This window comes from Acartia tonsa, chromosome 11, assembly GCF_053477335.1.
Source record: "Acartia tonsa isolate MP-2025a chromosome 11, ASM5347733v1, whole genome shotgun sequence".
NCBI classification, from domain to species: Eukaryota; Metazoa; Arthropoda; class Copepoda; order Calanoida; family Acartiidae; genus Acartia; species Acartia tonsa.
Window position 1 is genome coordinate 30604709 of NC_137270.1, and position 27497 is coordinate 30632205.

At 37.9% G+C, this 27497-nt stretch overlaps 4 protein-coding genes and 1 long non-coding RNA gene across 7 annotated transcripts in view; 4 read left to right on the forward strand and 1 right to left on the reverse strand.

The window, feature by feature from the left end:
- LOC145332731 (all-trans-retinol 13,14-reductase-like) overlaps positions 1–7028 on the forward strand; it is a 32009-nt gene extending 24981 nt beyond the window's left edge. Inside the window, exons 16-24 of the mRNA XM_080177776.1 lie at positions 2622–2713; positions 3135–3209; positions 3864–3973; positions 4197–4300; positions 4645–4726; positions 5105–5210; positions 5468–5507; positions 6129–6185; positions 6829–7028. Of these exons, the coding sequence (XP_080033902.1) occupies positions 2622–2713; positions 3135–3209; positions 3864–3973; positions 4197–4300; positions 4645–4726; positions 5105–5210; positions 5468–5507; positions 6129–6185; positions 6829–6909 (747 nt within the window). The 3' untranslated portion in view covers positions 6910–7028. The remainder of the gene's footprint in view (positions 1–2621; positions 2714–3134; positions 3210–3863; positions 3974–4196; positions 4301–4644; positions 4727–5104; positions 5211–5467; positions 5508–6128; positions 6186–6828) is intronic.
- Positions 7029–7197: 169 nt separating this feature from the next.
- LOC145332732 (uncharacterized) lies at positions 7198–8296 on the forward strand. Its single transcript, XR_013884288.1, has 2 exons — positions 7198–7706; positions 8020–8296. It is a non-coding gene; the product is annotated as an uncharacterized LOC145332732 (long non-coding RNA).
- A 993-nt stretch (positions 8297–9289) lies between these two features.
- Positions 9290–27030, reverse strand: LOC145332209 (uncharacterized). 2 transcript variants are annotated; one of them, XM_080177168.1, is made up of 7 exons: positions 26975–27030; positions 25286–25334; positions 12512–12627; positions 11286–11303; positions 10715–10779; positions 10250–10328; positions 9290–9461 (listed from the first exon to the last, which is right to left on the reverse strand). In XM_080177168.1, the coding sequence occupies exons 1-7, from the start codon at positions 27010–27012 to the stop codon at positions 9416–9418; spliced, it is 411 nt and encodes a 136-aa protein (XP_080033294.1). In that variant the 5' UTR covers positions 27013–27030; the 3' UTR covers positions 9290–9415. The 2 variants fall into 2 exon arrangements, with proteins under 2 accessions (XP_080033294.1, XP_080033293.1); XM_080177167.1 differs by lacking the exon at positions 10715–10779 and having other exon boundaries at positions 11221–11303.
- Positions 15991–21778, forward strand: LOC145331411 (uncharacterized). Of its 2 annotated transcripts, XM_080176042.1 has the most exons (3): positions 15991–16463; positions 17161–18617; positions 19069–20532. In XM_080176042.1, the coding sequence occupies exons 1-2, from the start codon at positions 16367–16369 to the stop codon at positions 18036–18038; spliced, it is 975 nt and encodes a 324-aa protein (XP_080032168.1). In that variant the 5' UTR covers positions 15991–16366; the 3' UTR covers positions 18039–18617; positions 19069–20532. The 2 variants fall into 2 exon arrangements, with proteins under 2 accessions (XP_080032168.1, XP_080032167.1); XM_080176041.1 differs by lacking the exon at positions 15991–16463 and having other exon boundaries at positions 18071–18617; positions 19069–21778.
- On the forward strand, positions 22529–24728 carry LOC145331410 (uncharacterized). Its single transcript, XM_080176040.1, has 2 exons — positions 22529–23356; positions 23579–24728. Exons 1-2 carry the CDS (start codon positions 23151–23153, stop codon positions 24690–24692), a joined length of 1320 nt encoding a protein of 439 aa, XP_080032166.1. The 5' UTR covers positions 22529–23150; the 3' UTR covers positions 24693–24728.
- Positions 27031–27497: the final 467 nt, after the last annotated feature.

Here is a 27497-nt window from a genome sequence, read left to right on the forward strand (position 1 = left end):
TTTTTGGCAGTTTTAGGCACCCCCCTTTTAGGGGGAGAGAAAAAGGGGAGGGGGTTAAAAAAGAGGGGGGGGCGGGCCTATTTTTTGGGTGATATCCTTATACTAAAGTAACAGGATGTGTGTCTTTTTGTTTGTGTGTCTGTGTGTTTGTACCGAAGGATCTCGCTAACCGCTGAACCGATCGGGTTCTCCTTAACAGGGTAGCTTCTCATAGGTTCTGGGAAGGTTTATAACTATTTTGGGGGAGGGTACCACCACCCTCCTAAGAGAAAAAAATTGCACTCCCCAAAAAACTTTTTAAAAAAATTTATAAACTAAAAATAAAAATGGGGGGGAGGAAACCCACCACCCCCCATAAAAAAAATTATTCCTCCCCCCCCCCCCCAATTTTTTTTTACTTTTTCTTTTAAAATCTAATAGGTATAATAATAAAATTTAATTATCAAATTTGACTCCCCTCCTCAAGTGCCCCTAGAGGCCTCTAGGGCCGTAGCCGCTAGTTAACTATATAAATTAGTAAGCTTTTTTGTATCTAGAGAAGGATTTCGCTAACTGCTGAACCGATATGGTTCTCCTTTCCAGTGTAGCCTTTATAGGTCCTGAGATGGTTTTAGGTTATTTTATTTCTAATAATAAGTCTAGGTATGGTTTTAGGTTATTTTATATCCTTTTTAAATGCTTTTTACGACATTTGCCCAAAAAGGGTGCCCAAAACCACTTTTGGGCGCCCAAAACCCGCCTAAAACCCTTTTGGGCAATTGGGCCGCCCAATATCAAAAAAAGTGCCCAATTCGACAACCCTGACCCTAAGACACGTCACAAGCCCTATCTACTCATTCTACTCTTGGCCGCTCCTAGCTGAGCTGTAGATGTTACTCAGCTGCCATATATGGATTGGTCGCCACTATTTTTAGTAGCATATTTGAGCTCAACACCCATAAAAACCTACTCCGAGACACGTCACAGGCTCTATCTACTCATTATACTCTTGGTGGCGCGCAGCTGAGCTGCAGCTGTTACCCAGCTGCAATATGGATGGGTCGCCACTATTTTTGGTACCATTTTTGAGCTCAGCACCCATGAAAACCTACCCCTAGACACATCACAAGCCTTATCTACTCATTCTTCTCTTGGCCACTCGCAGCTGAGCTGCAGCTGTTACTCAGCTGCCATATGGATGGGTCGCCACTATTTTTGGTAGCATTTTTGAGCTTAGCACCCATGAAAACCTACCCCTAGACATGTCACATGCCCTATGTACTCATTCTACTCTTGGCCTCTACCAGCTGAGCTTCGGCCGTTACCACGCTGCCATATGGATGGGCTGCCACTATTTTTGGTACCATTTTTGAGCTCAGCACCCATTAAAACCTACCCCTAGACACGTCACAAGCCCTATCTAATCATTCTACTCTTAGCCGCTCGCAGCTGAGCAGCAGCTATTACTTAACTGCCATATGGATTGGCCGAAACTATTTTTAGAAGCATTTTTGAGTTCAGCACCCATAAAAACCTAATCCTGGACACGTTACATGCCTCATGTACTCATTCTACTCTTGGCCTATCTCGTCTGAGCCGCGGCCGTTACCCAGCTGAGCTGCGTCCTTTACCCAGCTGCCATGTGGATGGGCCTCCACTATTTTTGGTAGCATTTTTGAGATCAGCACCCATAAAAACCTACCCCTAGACACATCACAAGCCCTATCTACTTATTCTACTCTTGGCCGCTCGCAGCTGAGCTGCAGCTGTTACCCAGCTGCCATATGGATTGGCCGTCACTATTTTTAGTAGCATTTTTGAGCTCAGCACCCATAGAAACCTACCCCTAGACATGTCACAAGCCCTATCTACCCTTTATACTCTTGGCGGCTCCCAGCCGTTTTCAGCCGGTTCTAGCCGTTTAGCAGCTGGTACTAAAAATTTTTTTAAATGGTTATTGTATCATTTAACATGAATTAAACCAAAAATATGTTTTAAAAAGTTGATTCCTACGTAATTAATGATGAATTTGCCCTAAAAATAGGCAAAAAACGGCTAAACGGCTGAGCTGCAGCCGCCAGCCGTTACTTTTTCAACTTTTTGTTCGATTTAGGGAAAATAGACCTATCAAGAATTACTCATGCAATATTTCAGATTGAAATTCGAATTGAAAGTGCCATTTGCTCACTGATTACGAGATGGTTGCATTAACCCCCCCCCCCCCCCCCTTAATCCGTCGGTCTGTCATTCAGGCTATAATAATATAAATATCAAAAACTTATAAAGAAAATATGTGCAAGGTTTAAGATTTTTTTTTCTTTTTATTTGACCACTGAACAGCTGCTCTTACAATCACTATGTTTTTATTACTATCAATGATTTTCTGTGCATCGCTACTTTGGGATGTTGTCATCCTTGTTTTTAATAAGATTTATTTGTGATTTCACTCCAACATTAAGAGGATAAATAAAAACTTAGAATAAAAAATTTTTGATCCTATATTATGTAAAGTTAAGTAGGGGTTAGTTATTTCAAATAGAACAATAAAAAATGGTACTAAAAATAGTTAATCTTAAAATTAAATTTAGCTAGCAATAAATCAAAAGCTGTGGTAGTTTTGTATAATACATTATTTCTTTTAGGAGCTAAGTTCCAACTCTTACTTTACCGAGATTGCACGAACATTGAAGCCTGGTATCGCCTCAATGAATGTATTTCTTGGTCTTAATATCAGGTAAATAAAAGAGTCATTTTTGTAGCCTTTGAAGGATAGACCCCCTTCCGGCGGGCTGTTTGATTATGGTGGCAAAAGTATAAGATTGTGGCCTCAGCAGCCATTTAAATTTGAGTATTCTTTACTAGCGGCATTCCTAAGGGATTCTAGGGGCATGTAAAATGTTTTCTTTTCAATAGGTATATGTTAAGATCAGCTGATACACGTAACACTCCCCCAAAATAGCTATGAACCTTTTATGGACCTATGAGCAGCTAAACCGTAAAGGAGAACCATATCAGTTTCGCGGTTAGGGAGATCCTTCGGTAGAGACAGATAGACATTCTGTTATTTTATAATAAGGATACATTGAAAAATGCCACTCACAAAACCAGACCAAATTCAATTTGGATGGAATTATTAAGCATATTTATGTATTTAGCAATGAAGAGCTAGAAGTGAGAAAGCAGAATGTTTGGGCATTTACTACAGCAGACTCGGATGCGGCTGCAGTCAAGTAAGTATTTATTTCAAACTAGCGGCTAAGCTTCCAGTGGCCTTTAGTTGTACTTGAGGGAAAGAGGAGCGGTTTAGTCAGCCCTCACTTAACACTTTAATTTTAAAGAAGTAAAAAAATTACGGATATTATATTTTTTCCAGAGCTTACTTCTCTTTTGTCGGTTGAAGTACATTACCTCCAAAAAGTTAATCAAATTTCTTTTCAGTAAAGGAGAACCATATCGGTTCAGTGGTTGGCATGAATTTTTATATTCAAAATAAAATACTGCATACAAGTTTGTCTTGATTTATTTTAAGACATGCATGAGCTTTCTTTCTATTGGCGAGGGGGTTCCATGTTTACAAATGTACGCGGCATGTAGCACGATTATTATTGATTGATTACAATATTCCTCGAATTATCTCAAAGTAACTCCCCTCCAACCTGATTTTTAAATTAAATTGAAAAAAAGAGTCGGGCAGGTTTCGTTTGTTTGTTTATTACTATAGAACATATTAGGTTAGGTTATATTAGATAGCCCCACAAGGGTAAAAAATATTTTCAATTTACTTTAAAAATAATGCTGGTATCGGGGGAGGGGTCAGTGCTCAACAGAAACTTTGAGAGAAAGCACTCAATCTTCTCTACAAAGTTTGTAAAGAAACCTTTCAGGTATTTCAACCTATCCACAGAAGAGGCTATGGGCGCAGATGTTCCCCTGCTGTTCATCTCCTTTCCCAGCACTAAGGACCCGGAGTGGGACAATCATCCTGGCAGGAAAGGTAAAAATATTGGAACCAGATTGACACCTAGCCTATGACTTGATTAAGGAATTAACAGCTTTCCACGGATAGTAAATACAAAATTTAAGATTCGATAGTTCAGCAGAAATTAATCTGTTTTTAACCCATACTGGAATAGTTATTTTTCGTATTTTCTTAATATTGACCATGCTTAAATGGGTATTCCAATTTTTTTCAAGGTTGCAAAAACTTGATTTTTTAGGTAAATCTACAGCAGCCATAGTGACCCTATCCAACTGGGACTGGTTCAAGGACTGGAAGGACAAGGGAGTTAAGAAACGGGGTGATGATTACACAGAGATTAAGGTAATACCTTGTCATCACAGATTTGTTTTACCTTGCTGATTACGAGATTTTTTCCCCTGACTTTTGTTTGAAATTCAAGTAGTGTATAGTTGTATTTATTACGCCTTTACATGTCCAAAATGGTTCAAATTTTTACGCAAGTGTTTTTTTCACCAAAAGCAATATGTAGCTCTGTCAACAAGGCGGGAAGACTGTACCAATTTTGTATTGGGTCTTTAAAATCATATATTAGCCTCGGAAATATAAAAACAAGAACAGAAAACAATTTGCTAGCAGACGGTAGTTATCTGGATTATACATCTATACCTATACATTTATCGTTTACACAATGTTGTAAAATTTAGGAGGCCATTGGACATCAGATGATCGAACAGACTTGTCAACTATTTCCACAGATTCGGGATAAAATTGATTACATTGAAATAGGTAAGTTTTCACCTTTCGGTAAGGCAGCTAATTTGTATTTACAAATATCTTCCTTACCGAAGATTCGTTAGCTACGTTGAAAAAAAAACATGATTTTTTTCTATCTTTTTGTGAAGATTCTTACAAATTAAATTTACCCAATAACGTCCGTTCGTCTGCTTCAGAATCTTTTAATACATGTGATTTTTTTGTTCGCTGAAAAGTTTCGAAAATGTGATTCTAAATTGGTGATGTATCCCGTCCTCTAAAGGGTATTAGAGGTTATGTTATACACACAAACATGACACCAGCATGATAACTAACTATCAGGAAGATTGCCATGTCATTAGTCCAATTGCTGAGGGTTCACACTTCCTCACACTATGTTAATTTTCGTAGGAAGTCCAGTAACCAACACACACTATATTGCCTCGCCCCACGGAGAAATATACGGTCTCGATCACACGAGGGAGAGATTTGAACCCGAGATGGTCGCAAAACTGAGGTATGAAATTATTGACGTGAGCGGCTCGACATTGAATTTGTTGTTTTGGTAGAATTTTCAGTAAAAATTATCTTAAACCTTTTTAAGGTTTTGCCTTGAATTGTGTTACTGACAGCTTCGGCTCTAGATTTTTGTAGTATTATGCGGATGATTCTATCCTTATATGCACAAAGCTTTATTTTAATAGTGTTCTTTTGATTTCAACAAAGCTTTTGACGCGTTCAAAAAAGATTTGTTATATTAAGTGTTTTTTTTAGGCCAGAAACTGATATTCCTGGACTCTACTTGACTGGACAGGTAATAAAAGACAACTACATGGGTTAAATTTTGGACGGTTTCCCTCGAAGTGCTTAGTGGAGCACGGAAAGCCCCCCCCCCCCCCCCCCATTAATTTAAAATGGATTGAAAAAAGGGGGGGGGGTCGTTTATTTGTTACCTAGATATGACTTAAGGTTAGGTTAGGTTAGGTTATATATTGAGTTCTTGTCTAGGGATAAAATCAGATGGTTAGCCATAGAAAAATAAATCTACCCAACCTGCATCCACCCATCTATTTTTAATTTTTTTCAAAGATAGGGGTGGCGGTTGGGGGGGTGGGGGGTGGTCAAAGCTCGGTTAAAGCGTCACATGTTGTTCAAAGAAATTGAAAGGCTTTGAAAAATAAAAGATTCATCAAATACTTAAAAATTACATTATTTTTATAAGGTTTATTATAACGTATTATTACTTTTATCCAACACCAGATTATCATGTTCTCTTATAAAGTAAAATACGCAGCGGGCTAAAATAATGATCCCCTCCTACTTTCCTACTGAATGAACGAACTGACCAATAAATGACTTATATGTTAGCAAGCTAAATTACGACAATTTTTTCCCTGTCATAATATCCACGTATATTCTACATCCAATGTTTTAGGATATCTTGACTTGTGGTTTTACAGGAGCTCTCTTTGCTGGAGTCCTAACGGCTCAGGTAGGAAATTTTAAGGATCATTCGATCCTATCACCTCCCTGGCGATGAGCGGATGCGCTACGTGTTGAGCCACGATCGCGGGTATCTCTCCACGGATAGTAAAATTTTAACTAAACTGTTATTGATATTCCAGTATGGCTTCCTAACCGATCAACATCCACTAGTTTAGAACTGGTTCTCAGCCATACTGAAAAATCATGTATAGCATCGCATACAAACATTTTTCCACGAATATAAAATTGTACAATCATAAGATTAAAACCAGTTTTTTAGCCTTTGCCTTCGGCATCTCGGGGCTAAAAACCTGGATTTACTCTTTTTATAATTATACATTTTTATATCCACAGAAAGCTGTTCATAAAGCGATGCGATAAATAACTATTAATCTTCCTCCAAAGTCTTACTGTATATTAGACTGCCTGTGGTAGCAGGAAATGCAATAAAAAGTTTTTCTGTATGAAATTGAATAGGTATAGTGACATTTTATAAATGGCGAAATATTTTTTATCCATTTAAAACAAGGTTCATTAAGTTGTAAAGTCGTAAATGCATTGCCCTCCTTAAAACTAGCAAGCGCCAATGATTCTTGACAAGTTTTATGAATATATATTTTACTTGCTTTAAATTGATTTATTTTGTTCAGGCATGCCTTGGACGTAGGGTCATGTTTGACCTCATTGACCTCCATAAGAGAATTGTCAAGCAGAGCAAGAAACTGGATTAAACTGGTTTTTATAACAAGATTAAACTGGTTTTCCGTCACAATTTATATATTTGTAACAGTTTGACCGGATTGTTTCTATAGTTGGAAACTTGTTTCACTTAATTTTTACGCACTATACACATTAGGGCGGGTTCATATCGGAATTAGACAATGCGGGGATATGCAACAGATAAAATTAACCTTAAAAACATTTCTGACCGAAAAAGAATTTTAAAAAATTGAGTTTTAGAACACGACCACTTAAAAATATAATTCGTTACTTATTAGTATGCAAAGACGACATTCAAAAATCTTTTTGAATCAGAACTATGCCTTCATGGTGCTCCCTGGAAAGGCCTTGAGGAGCTGAATCAGGAACTTTTGTCCGTTTCAAAATATCTCGTTCCTAGCCTTAGAAATCACTAAAAAACCATAACTTTTTAAGGTTTATTGAGAATTGTCCAATTTGTAGAGGTTTTTTAGATTTTCTCAGGCTAGGAACGAGATTTTTTGAAACGGACAAAAGTTCCTGACTCAGCTCCTCAAGGCCTTTCCAGGGAGCACCATGAAGCCATAGTTCTGATTCAATAAATTTTTTACTCCCATTTACAAATAGCTTTACAATTGAATGTCTGGTCGTCAGCGGTTTTAAGACTTAGGATAAATTTTAAATCATCCAGAGGTGTATTATATCTATATAAATTGAGTGCAGATCCCCGCTTTGGCCTCAGAAAAAAAATGTCCAAAATCGACCCACCCTAATACACATGAAACCAGTTTACATAAATTCTAGATCAAAGATATTTCGTCCTAAACTGGTCCTGGAAACGAACCTTTACTGAAAACGAAGAATTTCAAAGTCTGTTAGCGACTGAATAGTTGAACGTAAAAGTGATTGCCACCATTGGTTATGCCAGTGATCTCACAGCGCAGGGGCGTCCAAGCTTTTTTTTTTGGGGGGGGGGTAAAAAATTTTTTTTTTGGGGGGGGGGTAATTCGTTTTTTTTGGACGTCTATTTCACAGCGCGTGTTTTCTTTAGCCATGTATTATTATCAAGTCTATTTCAGCTTATTTTCTGGCCTTCTTTTACCCGTAAATTTAAAAGGATATGCGAAAAGGTTCGTTTCTAGCATCAATTTACCGTTAACTGTAATTGATCTAAATTGTTTTAGTATGATGTTAAAATTTTTATACTTTATAAAAAATACTCCACCCAAACTTATTCATGTTGCATTTAAATTAAACATAAAAAAAGAATTGTTCACTTAAGATATTTACACAAAATATATATTGGTGCCATTGCTCTGAGCTTGTTATCTAATCAGTAATTATTATTATGTAATTATTCATGTATATATACCTATATTTTTATACTAAATTTTACATTTAATATATATTAATCAACTCTTTCTTTTATCATTATTAGCGAATCTTTTCTATAATTAGGTCGGTGCGGTCGTCCGTCCTTAACGGATAACTATCGTTTTCACTTCTATGGTGATTCTTGTAGTAGTTAGGTACGATTTTAATTTAGAAAGCGTAGCAACTCTATAATCGTCATCAGAAAGTCCGTACGTCCATTTAAAACATGTTGATTTTCAACAATTTTTTATGTGATCTAATTCTCCTATTATCTGATTTTGTGAATGATGATTCATGTTACAACAAAGGGGTGAGGCAGATGTGCCACTTTTTGAAACCATAAGTAAAACGCGCATGATCTCAGCCCATAAAAGAGTTACAGCTCTAAAATTCGCCACAGCAGTTGCTGTTGTGAAGAACAGTATGGAACTCTGAAGAAACGGCGGCGAAAATCGCTGTTTCCCGCCGAAATTTTTTTGCTTTTTTCCCGCCAAATTAGACAGTTCTCAATCATCTGAGATAAACTTTTTTTCTCATAAAAATTTCCCTTATATTTTCACGTGACACTTGTAATATTTCAAACATGTCAATATTAAAAAAAGTGTAAAAGAAAGTGTAAAAATCTCACAAGTGTCAAGTGAAAATATAAGGGAATTTTTTATAAAAAAAAGTTTTTCGCCGTTTCTTCACAGTTCTATATTGTTCCCCACAAAAGCAATTGCTGTGCCGAATTTTATAGCTGTAACTCTTTAATGGGCTGAGATCATGCGCGTTTTACTTTTCATTTCAAAAAGTGGCACATCTGCCTCCCCCTTTTAATGTTAAAAGCAAAGCATCTCTTTAATCAAGTCCTTAAATGTGAATTATGACACTCTACAATTTTTAGTGTTCGTTTGTCCTACAGTGAGCTTCGCTTTTATAGATGTAGTCATCCTAATGTATTTGTGTAGAAGCGTACACTCTATACTTATAGATTTATACTTATGGTCCGTCTGAAGCATATTCTTCTTTCTTAATTGATTTTTTTAAAACAAGAAATACATTTTTAATAATATTTATTTAATAAATTACGATTCTTATTGGACAAGACATTTTATATTAATATTTAAAGGACATTATTTATGTATGCTTTATTCAGTCTTTTTTTAATTCATTATTTATTGACTATTTATTTCTTGACATTCTAGCTAGCTGTTTGATATAGTGGTCTCTGAAAAGCACAATTATAATTATTAGTAGTAGAAGATCTCACATAAATTCAAAAGCCCCTTTCCTTAAAATTTATTTGAGACGTTATTAAAACAGGATATTTTTTTCAGGGATAGGAATGAAACCATGGGGCAATTAATTCAATTTTCTCGTATTCATTTGAATCCGGTGGATAGGAACCGGTTCTCATGAATACGAAAAAACTATGTCTAGCATCGTATTATATCCAGTTTTCTACGAATATTGAAATGTACAGCGGAAAGCCGTTTATAATACGATACGAGAAATAACTATTAAGAGTTTTCGCTGAGAGGCCATGAAAACCAGATTTATCCCGAAAGTCTTTAAAATTAGCCAAAATAAAAAAAGTTGCACTACTTCCAGTATCCAATGTCTGACAGACAAGAAAATGAGATTTAGATCCATTGTCCCATCCCTGTTTTTTATATAACTTTTGTAAATATTTCCCTGGTCAAACTTACATTGTTCATCCTTACGTCTAACTATCAGGAAAAAAAGCTTTAGAAATTAGATGTAAGTATTGCAGAGAGAGAGGGGACAATGGGTTGTTTATTACACTAGTCCTCAATGTTTTATAATAACGTTTTCTTATTCGTTGGTTGAACAACTTTAGGAACCTTAGTGAAATTGATTGGTCGATTCATTAAGTTGGGTTTTCAAACGTGTCAACCACCAATTTTAATCTACAGAAGGGTTAATTTTGTGCATCATTGGGAATTTAAATAAATTTATTGGCCATTGCCTTATCTCTCTGCATTATTGTCTTACCTTGTTATTGTAGCTGGAAGCATTGGGGTAAGATTTGTTGTAGATTTAGATCCCCGAACGGCTGCATTGTTCGCAATTACTAAAATAAAAAAGGCAAATTATGTCCATAAGAAGTTCAAAATGTAAAGATAATAATTTTAAATAAAAAGTACCAAGATGTCTGTCCATTTATGTATCTGTCTATTTGTGAGTAGCGATATACTGATATAATCTTTTTATTGCCTGACTTAGACAGTTCTTATATTTGTTGTTTGTATGATGAGACTAGAAAATGACCCATCTCCGCCATATTGGTTTTTAACTTACTTAGACAGCTGTTCGTGTATTTGTTGTTTTTATGATGAAACTAGAAAATAGTCCATCTCTGCCATATTGGTTTTTACCTGACTTAGACAGCTGTTCATGAATTTGTTGTTTGTATGATGAAACTAGAAAATGGTCCATCTCTGCCATGTTGGTTTTTACCTGACTTAGACAGCTTTTCATGTATTTGTTGTTTGTATGATGAAACTAGAAAATGGTCCATCTCCGCCATATTGGTTTTAACCCGACTTAGACAGCTGTTCGTAAATTTGTTGTTTGTATGATGAAACTAGAAAAGAGTCCATCTCCGCCACATTGCTTTTTACCTGACTTAGACAACTGTTCATGTATTTGTTGTTTGTATTATGAGACTAGAAAATGGTCCTTCTCCGCCATATTGGTTTTTACCTGACTTAGACAGCTGTTTATGTAATTTGTTGTTTGTATGATGATTATGAAACTAGAAAATAGTCCATCTCCGCCATATTGGTTTTTACCTGACTTAGACAGCTGTTCATGAATTTGTTGTTTGTATTATGAGACTAGAAAATGGTCCTTCTCCGCCATATTGGTTTTTACCTGACCTAGACAGCTGTTAATGTAATTTGTTGTTTGTATGATGATTATGAAACTAGAAAATAGTCCATCTCCGCCATATTGGTTTTTACCTGACTTAGACAGCTGTTCATGTATTTGTTGTTTGTATGATGAAACTAGAAAATAATCCATCTCTGCCATATTGCTCACCTCCCTAGGGATATCATAGTTCTTGTTAAATTTTATGTGTTGTCAATATAAGGCTACATACATTATTCATCTTTGACCAATATGCAGGGATTTATTGGATAAGACAATTCACGAAAAATTTATTTACTGTACAATGATGTCCAAGGGGGGTAGGGGGTCAAGGGGTGTTTACCCCCTCAAAGTTTGTAGAATATATTTTAATTTTGCCTCCTAAATTTACCTTTAAAAATTTTACCTCGGCGCGCCATTTTAAACCCTTTAAAAAAAGCTTGTTACCGTAGACTAAAACTATCGGTGAAAACTGATGGTTTGTACCAACCAATCAATATTTAATTAAAGTATAAACTTTTTTAAAGCAAACTTATTATAGAATGAGGCTATGGTGGTCAGTAAGGCACAAAAAGATGTCCAACTTTATAAGGAATTTTTAGCAGACAAATAGTTTTGTTTATATTGAGTAGCATGTGACTTATCCTATAATTATAAAACTGGAATATAATTTAAGATTCCCAAAAATATGTGTAACAATGTAACAAAATTAATTTATTTTAACTTTAGGTTACTTTGACCTTAATAACGCATTTGATATCATTCCTTTAAAAGGATAAAAAAGTTAAGACAAATGCATTTTATTATTATTAGTTATTTCCATTTTGGTTTTGTAAGTAACATTTGTCTGTTGAAGTTAAACCCCTAAATTCATTACTAGCAGATGCACCCCTAGCATCAAAGGGATGTGAAGGGAATAAAAACAGCCTAAAACCATCCCGATACTAAAATCAAAAAATGAAATAGCCTAAAACCATCTCAGAACCTATTTGAACCTTCCATAGATTAGAGAATCCAATCGGTTAAACAGTTATAAAATCATGAGCTACAGACAAGAAACCTTACTACAGGATTAACGCCATTTGCTTGTGAGAGCAGGAATGGAATTTTATTTCTCGTATTCATTCGAATCCGGTGGATAGGAACCGGTTATCATTCATACGAGAAAACTATGTCTAGCATCGTATTATATCCAGCTTTCTACGAATATAAAATTGTATAATCATAAGGTTAAAACCAGTTTTTTTTAGCCGGTGCCTTCGGCACCTCGGGGCTAATCTTTAATTGTACATTCTATATCCGCGGAAAGTTGTTTATAATACGATGCGAGAAATAACTATTATTGTCTCTAATATGATGCGGTGTAACCTAATCAAAGTTTACCTCATATCTTTCTTACTGGGGAGCACTTCTGCTACGTCAGGCACGTGAACACTGTGGAATGGTTTGCTGTGAAACATTCCGGAGTTGCGCCGAGTTTCCACATAGTCTAACATTGGCTAAATGTATATTGTATAAACGTCAAATTAAGGATTCCTACAATCTTTTTAAACAAACTTTTGTACAAAAAGGACCATGTAAGGGATAACCATATTCATTGTAAAACTTCCAACTTTTTCTTTGTTATTTTCACTTCTTCTTCACCATTTTTTGTTTTTTTTTACTTTAAAATAAGCTACTTTTTTTAAAATTATGTAACTGATTGTAGGAGGGGGAAAAGTCGACCTCATCAGTTTTTAAATTTAAGTTCCAAAGAGTAAAAGAATATTTTTTGGGGGGAAGGGGGGTGAAGACACCCTCCCAAAAATAGTTTGAAACCTTCCCAGGACCTATAAGAAGCTTCACTGTAAAGGTGAACAAGATCGGTTCAGCAGTTAGCGAGATCCTTCGGAACAGACAAAAAACGTTTACTACTTTATATAATAGGATTTTTTGAGGAAAGGACTATTCACCATACATTTGATGGCTAAATGACTTTTTATCAACAATAACAAAGAGTGCCATTTTCCGTAACGTTTTGTTATAACGTTTAGCCCAATGCGCTTATTAGGTCAATCTGTTCTTAATTTTGACCATTTCATATATATATATTTGGTCAAAACTAGGAACAGTCTGACTTAATAAGCGCATTTGACTAAACACTAACACACATCTTTTCGGAAAATACGAAAACAATTATACTCTTTATCATAAAATGCAAACGGTAGTTGCAAGAAGTGCATTTAAAATTGAATTTAGTTTTAAGTTAAATAGTTTGAACTAAATCTATAGAACATATGTATATTTGAAAGAATTCCAATTTTCTACCAGGTAGTTTTGAAAATATCAAGACTTTATAATCATATTTTTTAGATATATGCAACATAACTGGCTTTCTTGTTTTCACAAAAACAGCATGATGACTATTTTGGTGGTGCCAAATTGATTGTCATTACTGATTTGTTATGACATCCCCTCTACTTACAATCATTAGAGGAAGCGCGGTTATACCGCAGTTTGATCTATGGCACAACCCTGTTAAGGTCCATTAAGTCCATTTGTTTCCCTCTTCAATTATTTAATTAAGAGGATGCGCAGTTTTCTGCAGTTCGGTAAAAAATACTATATATTCCGGACGGTAACGTCCGAGAGTCCGAAGATTGAATTTATTACATTCATACACGAAACCGGACATTTTCTCTCTCCGTTTTTCGTAACGGGAGAGAGGATTATTATACCCCTAGGGGAAGGCTTCATATTCTCCCTTAGGGAAGGCAATTTACTTTGCGTTCCCCCCACACCTTGGCAAAAGGGGACGGGGGGAAAATACACTCGAGGAGACGGAGTGAGCGCCCACGGACTTACATATACACACGCACACATATACTCTACGGACAGACGTACATCACAGAGGGTCGGTTTACTGATTACACATCCGCGGGAAAGCACAGAGCGAGGGTTGTGAATTAAGGCCACGGGACATTTCAACAGAAGAGAAGGGGGGAACACACACATACTCTCGCACGGACACTCACACACACACACATACACGCACACACACACACTTACATACATCTCTCGGACTCGCTTAGTCATACATTTGAAGAACTAGTGAACGCATAACTGCTCTACAAGCGATATGGCCTTTCGGCGACAATTAAATCGCGAATTCCAGTTTTTATGTAATTAAGTTAATATGTTATAGTAAAGGATATGACTATTCCTTTATAACGTTTGTTATGACGTCCTATTTTTGTCATGTTTATGTAGATTACATCCAGTGCATGTGATATAACGATTTCAGCCAGAATATTCGGCGGTTTTTTATAATGAAAACGTTTTTTATTTGATTTTTGAGTCTTAGACGAGATTTTTTGTTTTCCCAGGTGGTCGGTTCGAGCATTAAGACCCCCCCCCCCTCCAGAGGACTGTCACAATTTTTCGGGGCGGTACTTCGAAAAGATTAAGGATCATAGGACCACCAGAAAACAATAAATCTTGTCATACTTGGGTTGAATTAAAATGTTAGTGAAATAATCCTCTGCTTTAATTCATCCCTGTTTAAATCATTTCATATGCAACTTGGAAAACTTCTTTCTAAATACGTAGTATTATCGATAATCCTTGATAAAGGTCGTCATATCTATATGCTATATTAGTGTTTCTTCTCTAATGACCCCTCTATGGGGATAGAGCTCACAAATCCTATTTTTTATGACATTGCAAATAAAGTAAAAAATTACTGATTTGTTATGACATCCCCTCTACTTACAATCATTAGAGGAAGCGCGGTTATACCGCAGTTTGATCTATGGCACAACCCTGTTAAGGTCCATTAAGTCCATTTGTTTCCCTCTTCAATTATTTAATTAAGAGGATGCGCAGTTTTCTGCAGTTCGGTAAAAAATACTATATATTCCGGACGGTAACGTCCGAGAGTCCGAAGATTGAATTTATTACATTCATACACGAAACCGGACATTTTCTCTCTCCGTTTTTCGTAACGGGAGAGAGGATTATTATACCCCTAGGGGAAGGCTTCATATTCTCCCTTAGGGAAGGCAATTTACTTTGCGTTCCCCCCACACCTTGGCAAAAGGGGACGGGGGGAAAATACACTCGAGGAGACGGAGTGAGCGCCCACGGACTTACATATACACACGCACACATATACTCTACGGACAGACGTACATCACAGAGGGTCGGTTTACTGATTACACATCCGCGGGAAAGCACAGAGCGAGGGTTGTGAATTAAGGCCACGGGACATTTCAACAGAAGAGAAGGGGGGAACACACACATACTCTCGCACGGACACTCACACACACACACATACACGCACACACACACACTTACATACATCTCTCGGACTCGCTTAGTCATACATTTGAAGAACTAGTGAACGCATAACTGCTCTACAAGCGATATGGCCTTTCGGCGACAATTAAATCGCGAATTCCAGTTTTTATGTAATTAAGTTAATATGTTATAGTAAAGGATATGACTATTCCTTTATAACGTTTGTTATGACGTCCTATTTTTGTCATGTTTATGTAGATTACATCCAGTGCATGTGATATAACGATTTCAGCCAGAATATTCGGCGGTTTTTTATAATGAAAACGTTTTTTATTTGCCTTCCCACCCTCCCTACTAGCTACATAATTCCTTCTTTGTTATTTTTAAGCCTTTTTCCACGCTTGGTTTTAATTTACGTCAAGTCATAATATTATACCACGTGGTAATATTTCCTTCGAATTTACGCGGCTTTTTATTCCACACGTTTTTTAAATAAAACGTTTGCAAATTACGTCGAACCATCATTTTATTCTTTCTTATTTATATATTAAACAACTAAAATTAAGATATTTATGCTATAGATTTACAAATGTTTTTTCGACCATATTGGAATTTTCCACGTGCTTTTTTATTCGAAACGCAGTTAAGAAAGAATGCCGCGTTTTCGATTTTAAAAAATTTTTTCCCCAGCTATCGGGGCTTAATATACAGACTTAGTAACATAATCGCCCCTTCAGAGGCGCTTACACATTCGCCCACGATTTCTTTTGGCTAACAGCACTATATAAAGAATTCTTTATTTTACTTTGTTGGCATGTTTTTAGCCAGTATTCCAACAGATGTAGTTTTTTATTCAATACAATTATTCTTTTTTACGCTCAGCGCCTTTTTTACGTCATTCGCCTTGTTTATATGTCTTTTATTTCAGAATTAATTCATACTTTCGGATTGTAATTGACTATGGCTGATCCCCAACTGCCTGCCAACTTTTTGGATCAAGGAGAGACCGAGAATGACGACGTTACAGACGCCGCTCTGAATGCTCTTCGCAATATGGGTAAAATATTTTTCTTATTTTATCTTTCAGCCAAGGATTTATGGCTCAGCTTGTCTAAAAAATCCTTTATTTATTGCCAGTTTTCTGTTTCGATTTCTGGTATGTTATTTCCGTTAACACGACTTTTACTGTAAATGTTTCAATGTGGCTACTTTTAGTCGGAGTTATTTTTTCCAAGTTTTTAAAAAGAATTTAAAGAATTTTTACATACGCCCTTTAATCTTCTTCTATTTTTTATCGGGTTGTCTCATTTTTTTACCGCACGACCGCGCTAGCTTTACAGAATTTCCATAAGTTTTTGCTACGGCCACGTGTATACAAGATATTTTAAAGCCATTTTACATAGAACTCTTTATTTTAGTTCTTTTTACGTCGTTAAAATCATAGATAGTTTTTTATAATATATTATATACGCCCCCAATGAGCAAGCTTTCATTTGTTGGCGGCGCCAGCTATTTAATGTTCTGTTTTTTCATTTTTTCAAACAGATATTTTACGGTTTACATTTTTTATTCACCCTTTTTTCGGCGGTACAGCCAGTCAATCCGGCTAGGATTTCAAACCCTCAGGGTAAGATGTTACACACGTTTCTCCTTTGCAAGGTTTAAGATATTTTTAATTTGCAGTAGGTTAAGAAATATGTTACCTGTCTTCTGAATATATATGATTTCTCTAATCTATTTATATTTCTTTTTAGAGATTCCCGCCAATATCAATGATCCGACGGGGAACGGCGGTAATAACGGCACGGCTACGACTCAGAATCCTTCTGACACCCCCCCAGCCAATCCACGCAAATCAAGATCCCCGGAGAAAACTCCTCCAAAGAAAAGATCCAGGCGTGAGTCAGAATCGTCTAGGCGTTCACATAAATCCAATGCTTCCAAGAAGCCCAAAGCCAACGGGGAAAAGCCGTCAGCCGCATCTGCTCCAGACGAGGACAAGATCCAGATGCTACAGGCACAAATGGATTCTATCCAAGAATTAATACAGAAGATGGCCGCATCTAATGATCCCTCCACTTCTAAACGGAAAGCCGAGGAACAAGCTTATGTACCCAACAAGAAAAGGAGACAAGAATTTATCCCTCCCGAATCTGAAGATGACTCTGAGAAAGATGTTGAGTCTTCGGACGAGACAATTGACTGGGGCGGCGCCGCCCAGCCGACATCTCTGCGGAAAGAGACGGCGGCACCCGCGTCCAAGATGGCAACCAAGCCCTGGCTGAGGGATGCATCCGATTCAGAAGAGGAATCCCAGGAATATTTTAATCGCCGGCCACAGTTCGAACCTGGCACAAAGGCTAGATCCAATCAAATCCACCCACAGTACAACGCCAGATATGATCCAGCATACGTGATGATGGGTTGTCCCCGCATGCGAAATATTCAAGGTTCGCTGGTGAAATATCGTGCCCCGGATTTTTGCACCATTTCTTACCAGGGAAAATATGTTTGTTTAAAATATTTCTCTTCGGATTTTTATTTCCTTTCTTACTTCTACACTAATTTTTATAAGTATAATGCTATAGGGCAGCCTCTTTCTTTCGCGGTCGGCCCCTTTGCTCCCTACTAGTCCTATTTTAAGCAAAGGCTTTTACATAGGTACGATTTTAAATAATTTTTCTTACTTCTCATACATGTCAGACTCGCGTCGGTTTTAATTTTCTTGTTAACGAAAGTTTATGTACTTTATTTTGACAGGCGTTTATATTTAACTTATTCTGTTTTTACCTAACGCCTAAGCCTTTTTATGTTATTGTATATAAGATATATTTTATCGCTGCAGGGGCTTCAACAGGAAAGGATTAGTAAATACGGGATGTATCACAATTTACCCGTTGCAGGCCGGAGTGAACTAGTGTTTTTGCAATCCTGTCTCGTCGAGTCTTTAAACATTGAGCAAGCATTACAAGAAAACGCTCGACGCCTATATTCTCTGATGGCCCCTGTCAAAATGAGGCCTGAAATTCATTCAGCTCTCGATGATTCCTTAAACGCGATAGATGCTTTGCGCAAGTTACAACGAAACATGAACATCATGTTCCAGCCAAACGCAAGATTTTCTACGGCAACGCAATTTGCAAGCCAAGCTGGTTTTGGAGGAATGCAAATGAACAGCAAAGAGATTAAGCTTTGGGAGTCACTCTGCAAGGTATCTTAAAATCTTTATCTTTGCCCACAGACCATAGATCACGCCACGCAAAAAATTTTTTTTTTTTTCCTCAAACAAGAAATATCTTTTGCCTGACAATCAATTTTGTTCGGTTAAACTTAATAATTTTCATTTCCGATTTTTCGCGCCCTGGGCCACGCGTCCGTTTATCTTTTTTAATACGGCTACAATAATTTTTTACTTTCTACTAGCTAAGCCTTTTCATTTTTTCGTTTTATATTAGCTAAGCCTTTTCTTTCATGTATCTGGATCATTTTCCAAACTAGATAGTCGCGTAAAAAATTCATGCCTATCATTTTTTCCTACAGTGTTTTTTGTTGTCAACACAGGAATTACGATTTTGTCACACCCTTTCCTTCCTTTTCCTCTCTTTTTATATTCTTCCTTGGCGGCGATTATATGCATTTAACGCTATTATTCATATTTATAGGAGTCAAAAGAGAGGGAAGAAGAAGAAAAAAGAAGCAAACAGTCTACCAGTCACTCCAATTTCAAAGGCAAAGGCAACGGTAAACGTCAATACAAGAAGTTCTATTGTGACTATTGTCAAGAAACTTCGCATACGATCGAGAGGTGCCGCCACAGAATAAAGGAGGAGCGTGCCGCCAAGCCCCGGTCGGATAAAAAATGACTAGTTCAGCCTTCCGAACAAATTTCTAAGCCTTCCACCTCATTTTCTGCTACAAACCAAAACATAATCTCTCTTCCCGTTCACGCTGATTCTCGCCAGGAAATCTCTGCCATTTCACAAATTCAGCCTGCAACATACAATTTTGAAAATAAAACTTTATCCGAACCACCATTTATACCGTTGGCCACCCCACCAAGTACTTCCTTTTCTCACTCGGCCAAAGCCGAAAAAAGATCTCAGTCCAGTTCACTTCTTGCCCAGACACAGAAACCGTCTACTATTTCAGACTCCGATCAGGTTCTCCCTAGTTCTGCTACCACTTCTACGGCGCCCGACGTCATTCAAGACCATTCCGATCAAGATTTCGAGGATTTCATAGACGCGAAAATTAAAGAAATCACAGACAAAGGTTTCTCCCCTCTTCCCAGGGGCATCGGCCAGCCTCAAGCTGTCGAATTTTACAAAACCATTTTGTCAGCCAACAATGAAGTCCTCTCCATCCTAAAACACGGCTATATGCCCCGATGGAAACTTTCTCCACCACCTCCATCGTCCATGGCCAACAATAAGTCAGCAGCGTCCGAGATGCCTTTCGTCAGGGATACTGTGCAGGAATGGCTAGAGAAAGGATATGTGATGAAACTATCCGAACCTGCCACAGTCAACGCTCCCTTATCTGTCGCCTCGAAATATGACGTTATGACAGGTACTTTTTTAGTACAGATTAATCCTATATTTCCGCCCGTACGGTTTTTTCTTAGCAAGACTATAGCTTTAGTAAGCATAAATGATTTTTTTCTCTAAATCGGTTTTTATTTAAAATTACACGAACAAATAACAGCTATTTTCACAATTACAACTACCTTTTTCCGGCCCCGTCTAAATTTCATTCTTTTAAGCGCCTTTATTGCTATCCGACATCGTTTGACGCTCCTTAACTTTCATCTATAGGGTTGCTTCACAGTTGTTCCAGGTTTCACTACTTTCATTATATCCTTATTTAATTTTACAGGCCAACACAAGAAACGTCTCTGCATAGATCTAAGCAGGAGCACAAACTTGTATGTGGAAACTAAATCGTGTCCTCTCAGCGACCTGTCGACATTTTTACCCAGGTGCGTTACAAAATTTTTTCGGGCAACCGGGTATTTTACACAGCTGTCTTTTTTATATAAGGTTTAGTCCGGCCGACGTCATTCGCAATCTTTTGTATTCGTTTACCCATATTTTTAACTCGAATATTCGTACAGACATGTCGTGCGTTGCAATGAACCTGCTCCTTATGATTTTCAGTTTTTATTTTGTTTAGGATCGAGAGGGGCAGTTTCATTGCAACGCACGACATTAGAGCGATGTATCTCCACGTTTCCTTACATAAGGAAGCGTGGAGATACTTCGGTTTTTCAATCACCAATGTTGCCGGCATCGTCGAGCATTACTGTTTCATTGTAGTACCCTTTGGGTACTGCAATGCGACAGCAATCATGGCCAGCTTGCTCCGACCTATCGAGATACATCTACACTCAGTGAGTGTGGATGTGTCTTGGTATGTCGACGACGGCGGCAACATCGGTGTGTCGATAAGACGTTGCTCGAAATATCTGCAATACACTTTTTTCGTGATGTCATGCAGTGCGTGGGAGATCGCCGAGGACAAGACAGTGCTACCTTCACAAAGAGTCAGATACCTAGGCTTTGTCATTGACACTCTCAGCATGAGAATCTGGGCACCTGCCCGCAAGATATCCAAGCTCTTATCCGATATCGACGATATTGTTTCAGCAGGACAATCCGGCACAGCTATTCCGTGTCGGCAAACAGCCAGCCTGCTTGGTACCAACGCCCACTTACTACAATCCCACGGAGAAATACTGAAAATTGTTTCCAGAGAGTCACAACACCAGCTGGGAAAAGTCGTCATTGCGTCAGGGTGGAACGCCGTTATGAATGTCTCCCCCAGAATGATCGAAGAATTGTCTTTGTGCAAGATTTACTTGAATTCATATAACGGCAAACCTATCAGATACGAGTCCAAACACACCACCATCGTCAAACCTGCCCACAAGACCTATCTACTAGAGAACTGGGATCCTAACAACGATGCCAGAGAGCTCATAACCATGGTTAGCGACGCTAGCGACAAATCTGCATATATCTTTCAAGCAGACACTTTTCAAATTGTCGCGGAGTTTCCGTTCAACGACAACGAAGCGCAAGCGTCCTCGACTCTACGCGAGTTAAGTGCTATACACAAGCTGCTTACCGTCAACGAGGACTTTCTAAGAAACAACAAAGGACGTTTAATCCTATGGTTAACAGACTCCCAGTCCTTGTGCCATATCATGAGACGCGGGTCCAGAGTGCGCCAGCTCCAAGGAATGGTTTTTAAAAATCTTTGAGCTCCAACACAAATGGGGTAAGATTCACATCTTTTTAGGCACGCTCCCGTGTTCGTCTTTTTTGGCGGTTTTTTACATTAATATATAAATAGGCTATTATTAAATTTAGATTTTTTCTAAGTCAGACACAATATTCGAGTTTTCTCCTAGCTATCTTTAACCCTATTTTTCAATATTATTATTATTTCTGTTTTTTCAGACGTACGGATTTTCTGCTTCTGGTCTGAACGGTCCGACGACAATCTATCTATCGCGGACATGGGCTCCAAGAAGTCTAACACCGACGAATGGTCTCTGGACGACGCTTCTTATGCTCAAGTCTTGTCAAAATTTGGCCTGACACCGACGCTTGACGCCTTTGCGTCACAAAGCAATACAAAGTGTGCTCGTTACTTTAGCAAGTTACCTGAAACTAATACAGCAGGCGTCAATTTCTTTAACCAGACAATCAACATTAGTGATATTTTATATGTTTGTCCTCCTATTAGTTGTATTTCTAGAGCTTGGCGCGTGCTAACTAAAATTTCAGGTCTTACATCTATAATAGTTGTACCTTATTGGAGGTCACACGCTTTCTTTGCGGACTTTTTGGAGAAAGACCAGTTTAAGCCTTGTATAAAATCCCATTTTATTTTTGACGCTTCTTTTATTTCTAAGTCAGATTCATGTATGTTTAACGGATCCACTAAATTCGCCACTTTGGCCATGTTAGTAATAGTGGATTAATATATTTCATAGGCTAGTAACGGAAAATCACGCTGATTTGTTTCTGTGATACTTTAGCAATTTACATTCTACATTTTGCTACATATAAGTTTTTTGTTTTATTCTTATTCTACGAGCTTCTTCTACGCGTGCTTAATTCCGTTATTCTCCTATGATTCCAATTTTTATCTGTGTTATTTTTATATTCACATACTATGCCAGTTACTGTACAGGATATTATTCTCGACAATACCAGTTCATTTATTTTTCATTTGCCATACGGTTTTTTTTCGGAAATACCCAGTTATATATAGCTTTGCTGTCCATGGCCCCTTTTTTCGAGACTGATATTTTCTATATGCCAGTGTTATATCTCTGTTTAATGTTTATAAGAATATTATGTTTCTTTAAGTTTTATTTCGACCCAGCCGTTTCAGGCCGCGTATATACACCCCGAGTTTTTCGACAGGCCCGTAGTTTTCAACGATTCACTGCCATTCTTTTACTTTTAAAATAACAGTACTTCATTGGTTATAATTCCTAATTAGAATCATATGAATTTTTACATTATTTTTACTTTTCTTCCAAACGACCTTTATCGGTCAAATCTTTACGTTTTTGCACAGATTATTTGACGCTTTCTTATTTCTTTTTAGCTATTATAACCATTATTTTTCTTTAATAAATTACGTAATTAATACTCGGCTTTATTTCCACGAATATTTCTTTTTCGTTTGGGTCTTTTTATCTTTTGTTATCTTTCATATATTCATATATATGCATTTAATTTTCTTTTTTCAGAAAATGGGTCTAGCCGCAAAAACTAAAAATGTACCCACTGATAAAGGCAGATATTCTCGGCTGCTTCAGAAAAAAGTCTCAGGTTCCAGCCACACACAAATTCCAAGCGCTTCGAAACCGGTCCGAACAATGACTGCTCTTCAAGAATTAGGCTTGGCCGGAAAGAAAGAATTACAAGCAAGGTACAGGCCGTTTTTTATTTTCGCTCTAACTTTTCGGCCAGTCATTTTTTATTATCGTTCGCCTTTACCGACAACATTAAACCATATGCACGTTATTGTCGCACCATAATTTTAGTTACAGCGTTTCTTACCATTTACTTAAAAATTATAATCCCATAAGCGATCCTAGCCATTCTCTTTTTACAAAAATTGATTACATTCTACCTCCCATTCTGTTTTCAGGTTAGCCGGCGCCGCTAGGGCCGAAGGCACCAGAAAGAGCCACAACAGGATCATCAAGGATCTGACGTCGTTCATCGCAGAACAAGGCCTGGAACCACTCGATTTGGACGAAGCTGCCGTCATGAGCTTCCTAATGAAGGTATATCAGGACGAGAGACCCTTTGGGTACACGTCTGCCGTGAAGGGGGCCATATACGCCTATTTGGCAGCTATGGGACTGTCCGCAGAAATCTGGTCTCTCGCCACGGACCGCGTATACCAGGGCGTCGTGCGCTTAGCCGCTTCGCGCAGGAAACGCCGCCCCCGCGTTCAACAGTTGCCAGGCTATATCATCAGAAGGATGATTGAATGGGTCATTCCCTGCTGGCCAAGAACCACGCAAGAATTGGACAGGATCCCTCTACGAAATTTTCGCACGGTAATACTTCTCCTGTTGCAGTTCTATACCCTCAGCCGCATAAGCGATGCGAGAAAGCTGCGGGCTTGTGACTTGAAACTAGTCGAACTGGACGGCGTCCCTGCCATCGAAATCCTTTTCCGTTCGATGAAAAATGACCAACTCCACATTGGCAGCACGGCTCACATTGTCAAAGAAGGCGGCGCAGCTTGCCCTTATACATTATTCAAACTGTACTATGCCAGGACTGCTTATTATTTTCGAGATAATAAAATAGAGGACCTCAATTTTCTCTTCCCAAGATTAAGAATGGCTAAAATCACCCGGGTACTCATTCCCGACGGCCGACACGCTGTCTCTCAGAACACGTTAGTCACCAACATCAAAGCGTTGGCCAAGAAGATCGGCTTCTCCGGGGTTGTGTCCGGGAAGTCCGCCAAGATTGGCGGTACTTCCGCGGCCTTTGCCAGCGGATTGTCCGACGCGGACGTCCGCGACAAGGGCCGCTGGCGCAGCCTCGAGTCAGCCCAACACTACAGACGAGTCAGCGATTCTCACAAATTGAAGTTGGCCAAGGCTTTTTCTATTCAACGCAGCACAGTCATGGATACCCGCAACCCGAGAGTCTTTGATCCGGACGTCCACTTCGTGTTCGGTGACGATGAAGCTGCGGACGAAGACGTGCTACTCGACCAACGCCTTTTTCCAAATTTATAATCTTGTGTTTAATAATAGATTTGGTTAATCATGCAATATTTGTTCATTATTTCTGCTACTCTACAAGTTTTGTCGATGATATTACAATACTTTGAACAGGGATGTATTAAGTATGGGATTTTTTCCTACATTTCTGGTACTTCGAAAAGATTAAGGATCATAGGACCACCAGAAAACAATAAATCTTGTCATACTTGGGTTGAATTAAAATGTTAGTGAAATAATCCTCTGCTTTAATTCATCCCTGTTTAAATCATTTCATATGCAACTTGGAAAACTTCTTTCTAAATACGTAGTATTATCGATAATCCTTGATAAAGGTCGTCATATCTATATGCTATATTAGTGTTTCTTCTCTAATGACCCCTCTATGGGGATAGAGCTCACAAATCCTATTTTTTATGACATTGCAAATAAAGTAAAAAATTTATTGTAATACAAAATTATATATGTTGGATGGTATTCTTGTAACTTGCAATCAAACTTGAAATCCCTAGTCCTGAAAAATCATCCCCAGCCCTTATTTTAAAACATTGGGTGACTAAACATCCATGAATTAATTAATCTTGTATTGAGCTATCCCCGTGACTAACCTGATATTTGCCGAGTCCGAATTCTTTATTATAATCGTACATCTTGGACCTTAGAAAGAATGATATTATGTAAAACTAGCGGCTACGCTTCTAGAGTTCTCTATGGGAACTTGATGGTGGTTAAGTCGATTATATATATTTTTTTAGGGGGAGGGGGTAATATTTTTTCAGGGTCTAACAAAACTGGTCTAAATCTTTCATTTTAATAACCGCGCAGGGGCGTCCAAGCTTTTTATTTTGGGGGGGGGTAAAAATTTTTGAAGGGGGGGGTAAAATGGCGCGCGAAGCGCGCCGCAAATTTTTTTTACCCCCCCCAAAATTTTTACCCCGGGGGTAAAATTTGCTTGGGGGGGGTAATTACCCCCCCTGAAATCTGTTGGCAGGGGTAAATTTAGTTTACCCCCCCCAAAATTTACCCCCGGGGTAAAATTTTTGGGGGGGGTAATTAAAATTTTATTAAATATATAGTATTAAAAATGCGCGCGAAGCGCGCAAAATTTTTTTTTATTAGAGATTTTTTATTTTGGGGGGGGTATTTACCCCCCCAAAATTGTTTGGGGGGGGTAAATACCCCCTCCCAGGGGCGTCCAAGCTTTTTATTTTGGGGGGGGTAAAATTTTTTTAAGGGGGGGGTAATTCGGTTTTGGGGGGGGGGTAAAATGGCGCGCGAAGCTCGCCGCAAATTTTTTTTACCCCCCCCCAAAATTGTTACCCCGGGGGTAAAATTTGCTTGGGGGGGGTAATTAACCCCCCTGAAATCTGTTGGCAGGGGTAAAATTTGTTTACCCCCCCCAAAATTTACCCCCGGGGTAAAATTTTTGGGGGGGTAATTAAAATTATATCAAAAATTTAGTATTAAAAATGCGCGCGAAGCGCGCAAAATTTTTTTTTGTTAGAGATTTTCTATTTTGGGGGGAGTATTTACCCCCCCAAAATTGTTTGGGAGGGGTAAATACCCCCTCCTAAATGGTTGGGGGTGCATACGGCACCCCCAGGGTAGGGGAAAATTTTAAATGGGGGGGGTAAAATGAAAAATTTTTTTGGGGGGGTAATCGCCCCCATTACCCCCCCCCCCCCTTGGACGCCTATGCCCCCTCCTAAATGGTTTGGGGTGCCTACGGCACCCCCAGGGTAGGGGTAAATTTTAAATGGGGGGGGTAAAATGAAAAAAATTTTGGGGGTGCCTACGGCACCCCCAAAATCGTTTGGGGTGGGTAATCGCCCCATTACCCCCCCCCTTGGACGTCTATGTAACCGCGGAAAGCTGTCTATAATACGATGCGAAGAAAATACAAATATCGCATTTGTTTTTAAACCAAATACCAGACCATTCATTTACTTGTTGAGGTTTTTAAAAATGTAAATATTCAATTACAAAAAGTTGCACGTCATCCACGGATTATCATTATGCAAAATTAAATATTTTTTTGTCATGACGATTTTGCTTGATGCTATTTGAAAAAATGAAGGAAATGAATTGAAAAAAAAAACGTGACATCAATAAAGAGTAGGATGAATGCCTTGGCTAATAAGAGTCGTTAAAAAGATTTTAAGTCATAGACAAAAAGAACCTTACTACTTTATACATTAGGATTTAGGTATAAAATCCCCTGGTTACTATGTCATGTAGCCGTTGGACAGACCCTGATTATAAAGATGCCACGCTACTTGAAATATTAACGTACTTACCTTGGTCTAACCCAGACTGGTAGATTTTTGTTTGTCATTTTTAACTGAAACCAAAAAAGCATAGACATTCATACAGGCATCCTCTTAAAGCAATATCTCTTATGAAGTAAACTTGTAAAATACAAACCTGTTAATAATAGTAGTGCATTTAGAGTGTAGGACAGTTGTTACACCTCTCCAAAGAAAGTACGAATTACATTTTATTATATCCTAACTTTTTATTTACAAAAGAAATTTGCAAAAAGAAGGTGTCCTAACTTTTGTGATATTTTATTAAAATAGCTGGTCGGTGCTTTCAGTGATTAGTAGATGTAAAATGATCCACTTGTAGACCTCTTATTTTTGAAGTAAAGATCTTACTATTTTTGTTCGGCATTTGGCTTCTTTCTTTGTAACGTTTTAGTACCTTAAAACCAACTTAATTTTAAAAAAAACTTAAATTACTTCTAAAACAAGAGGTCTACAAAAAACGTATTGCATATCTAAATTCTATGGATCATTTTACATCTACTAATCACTGAAA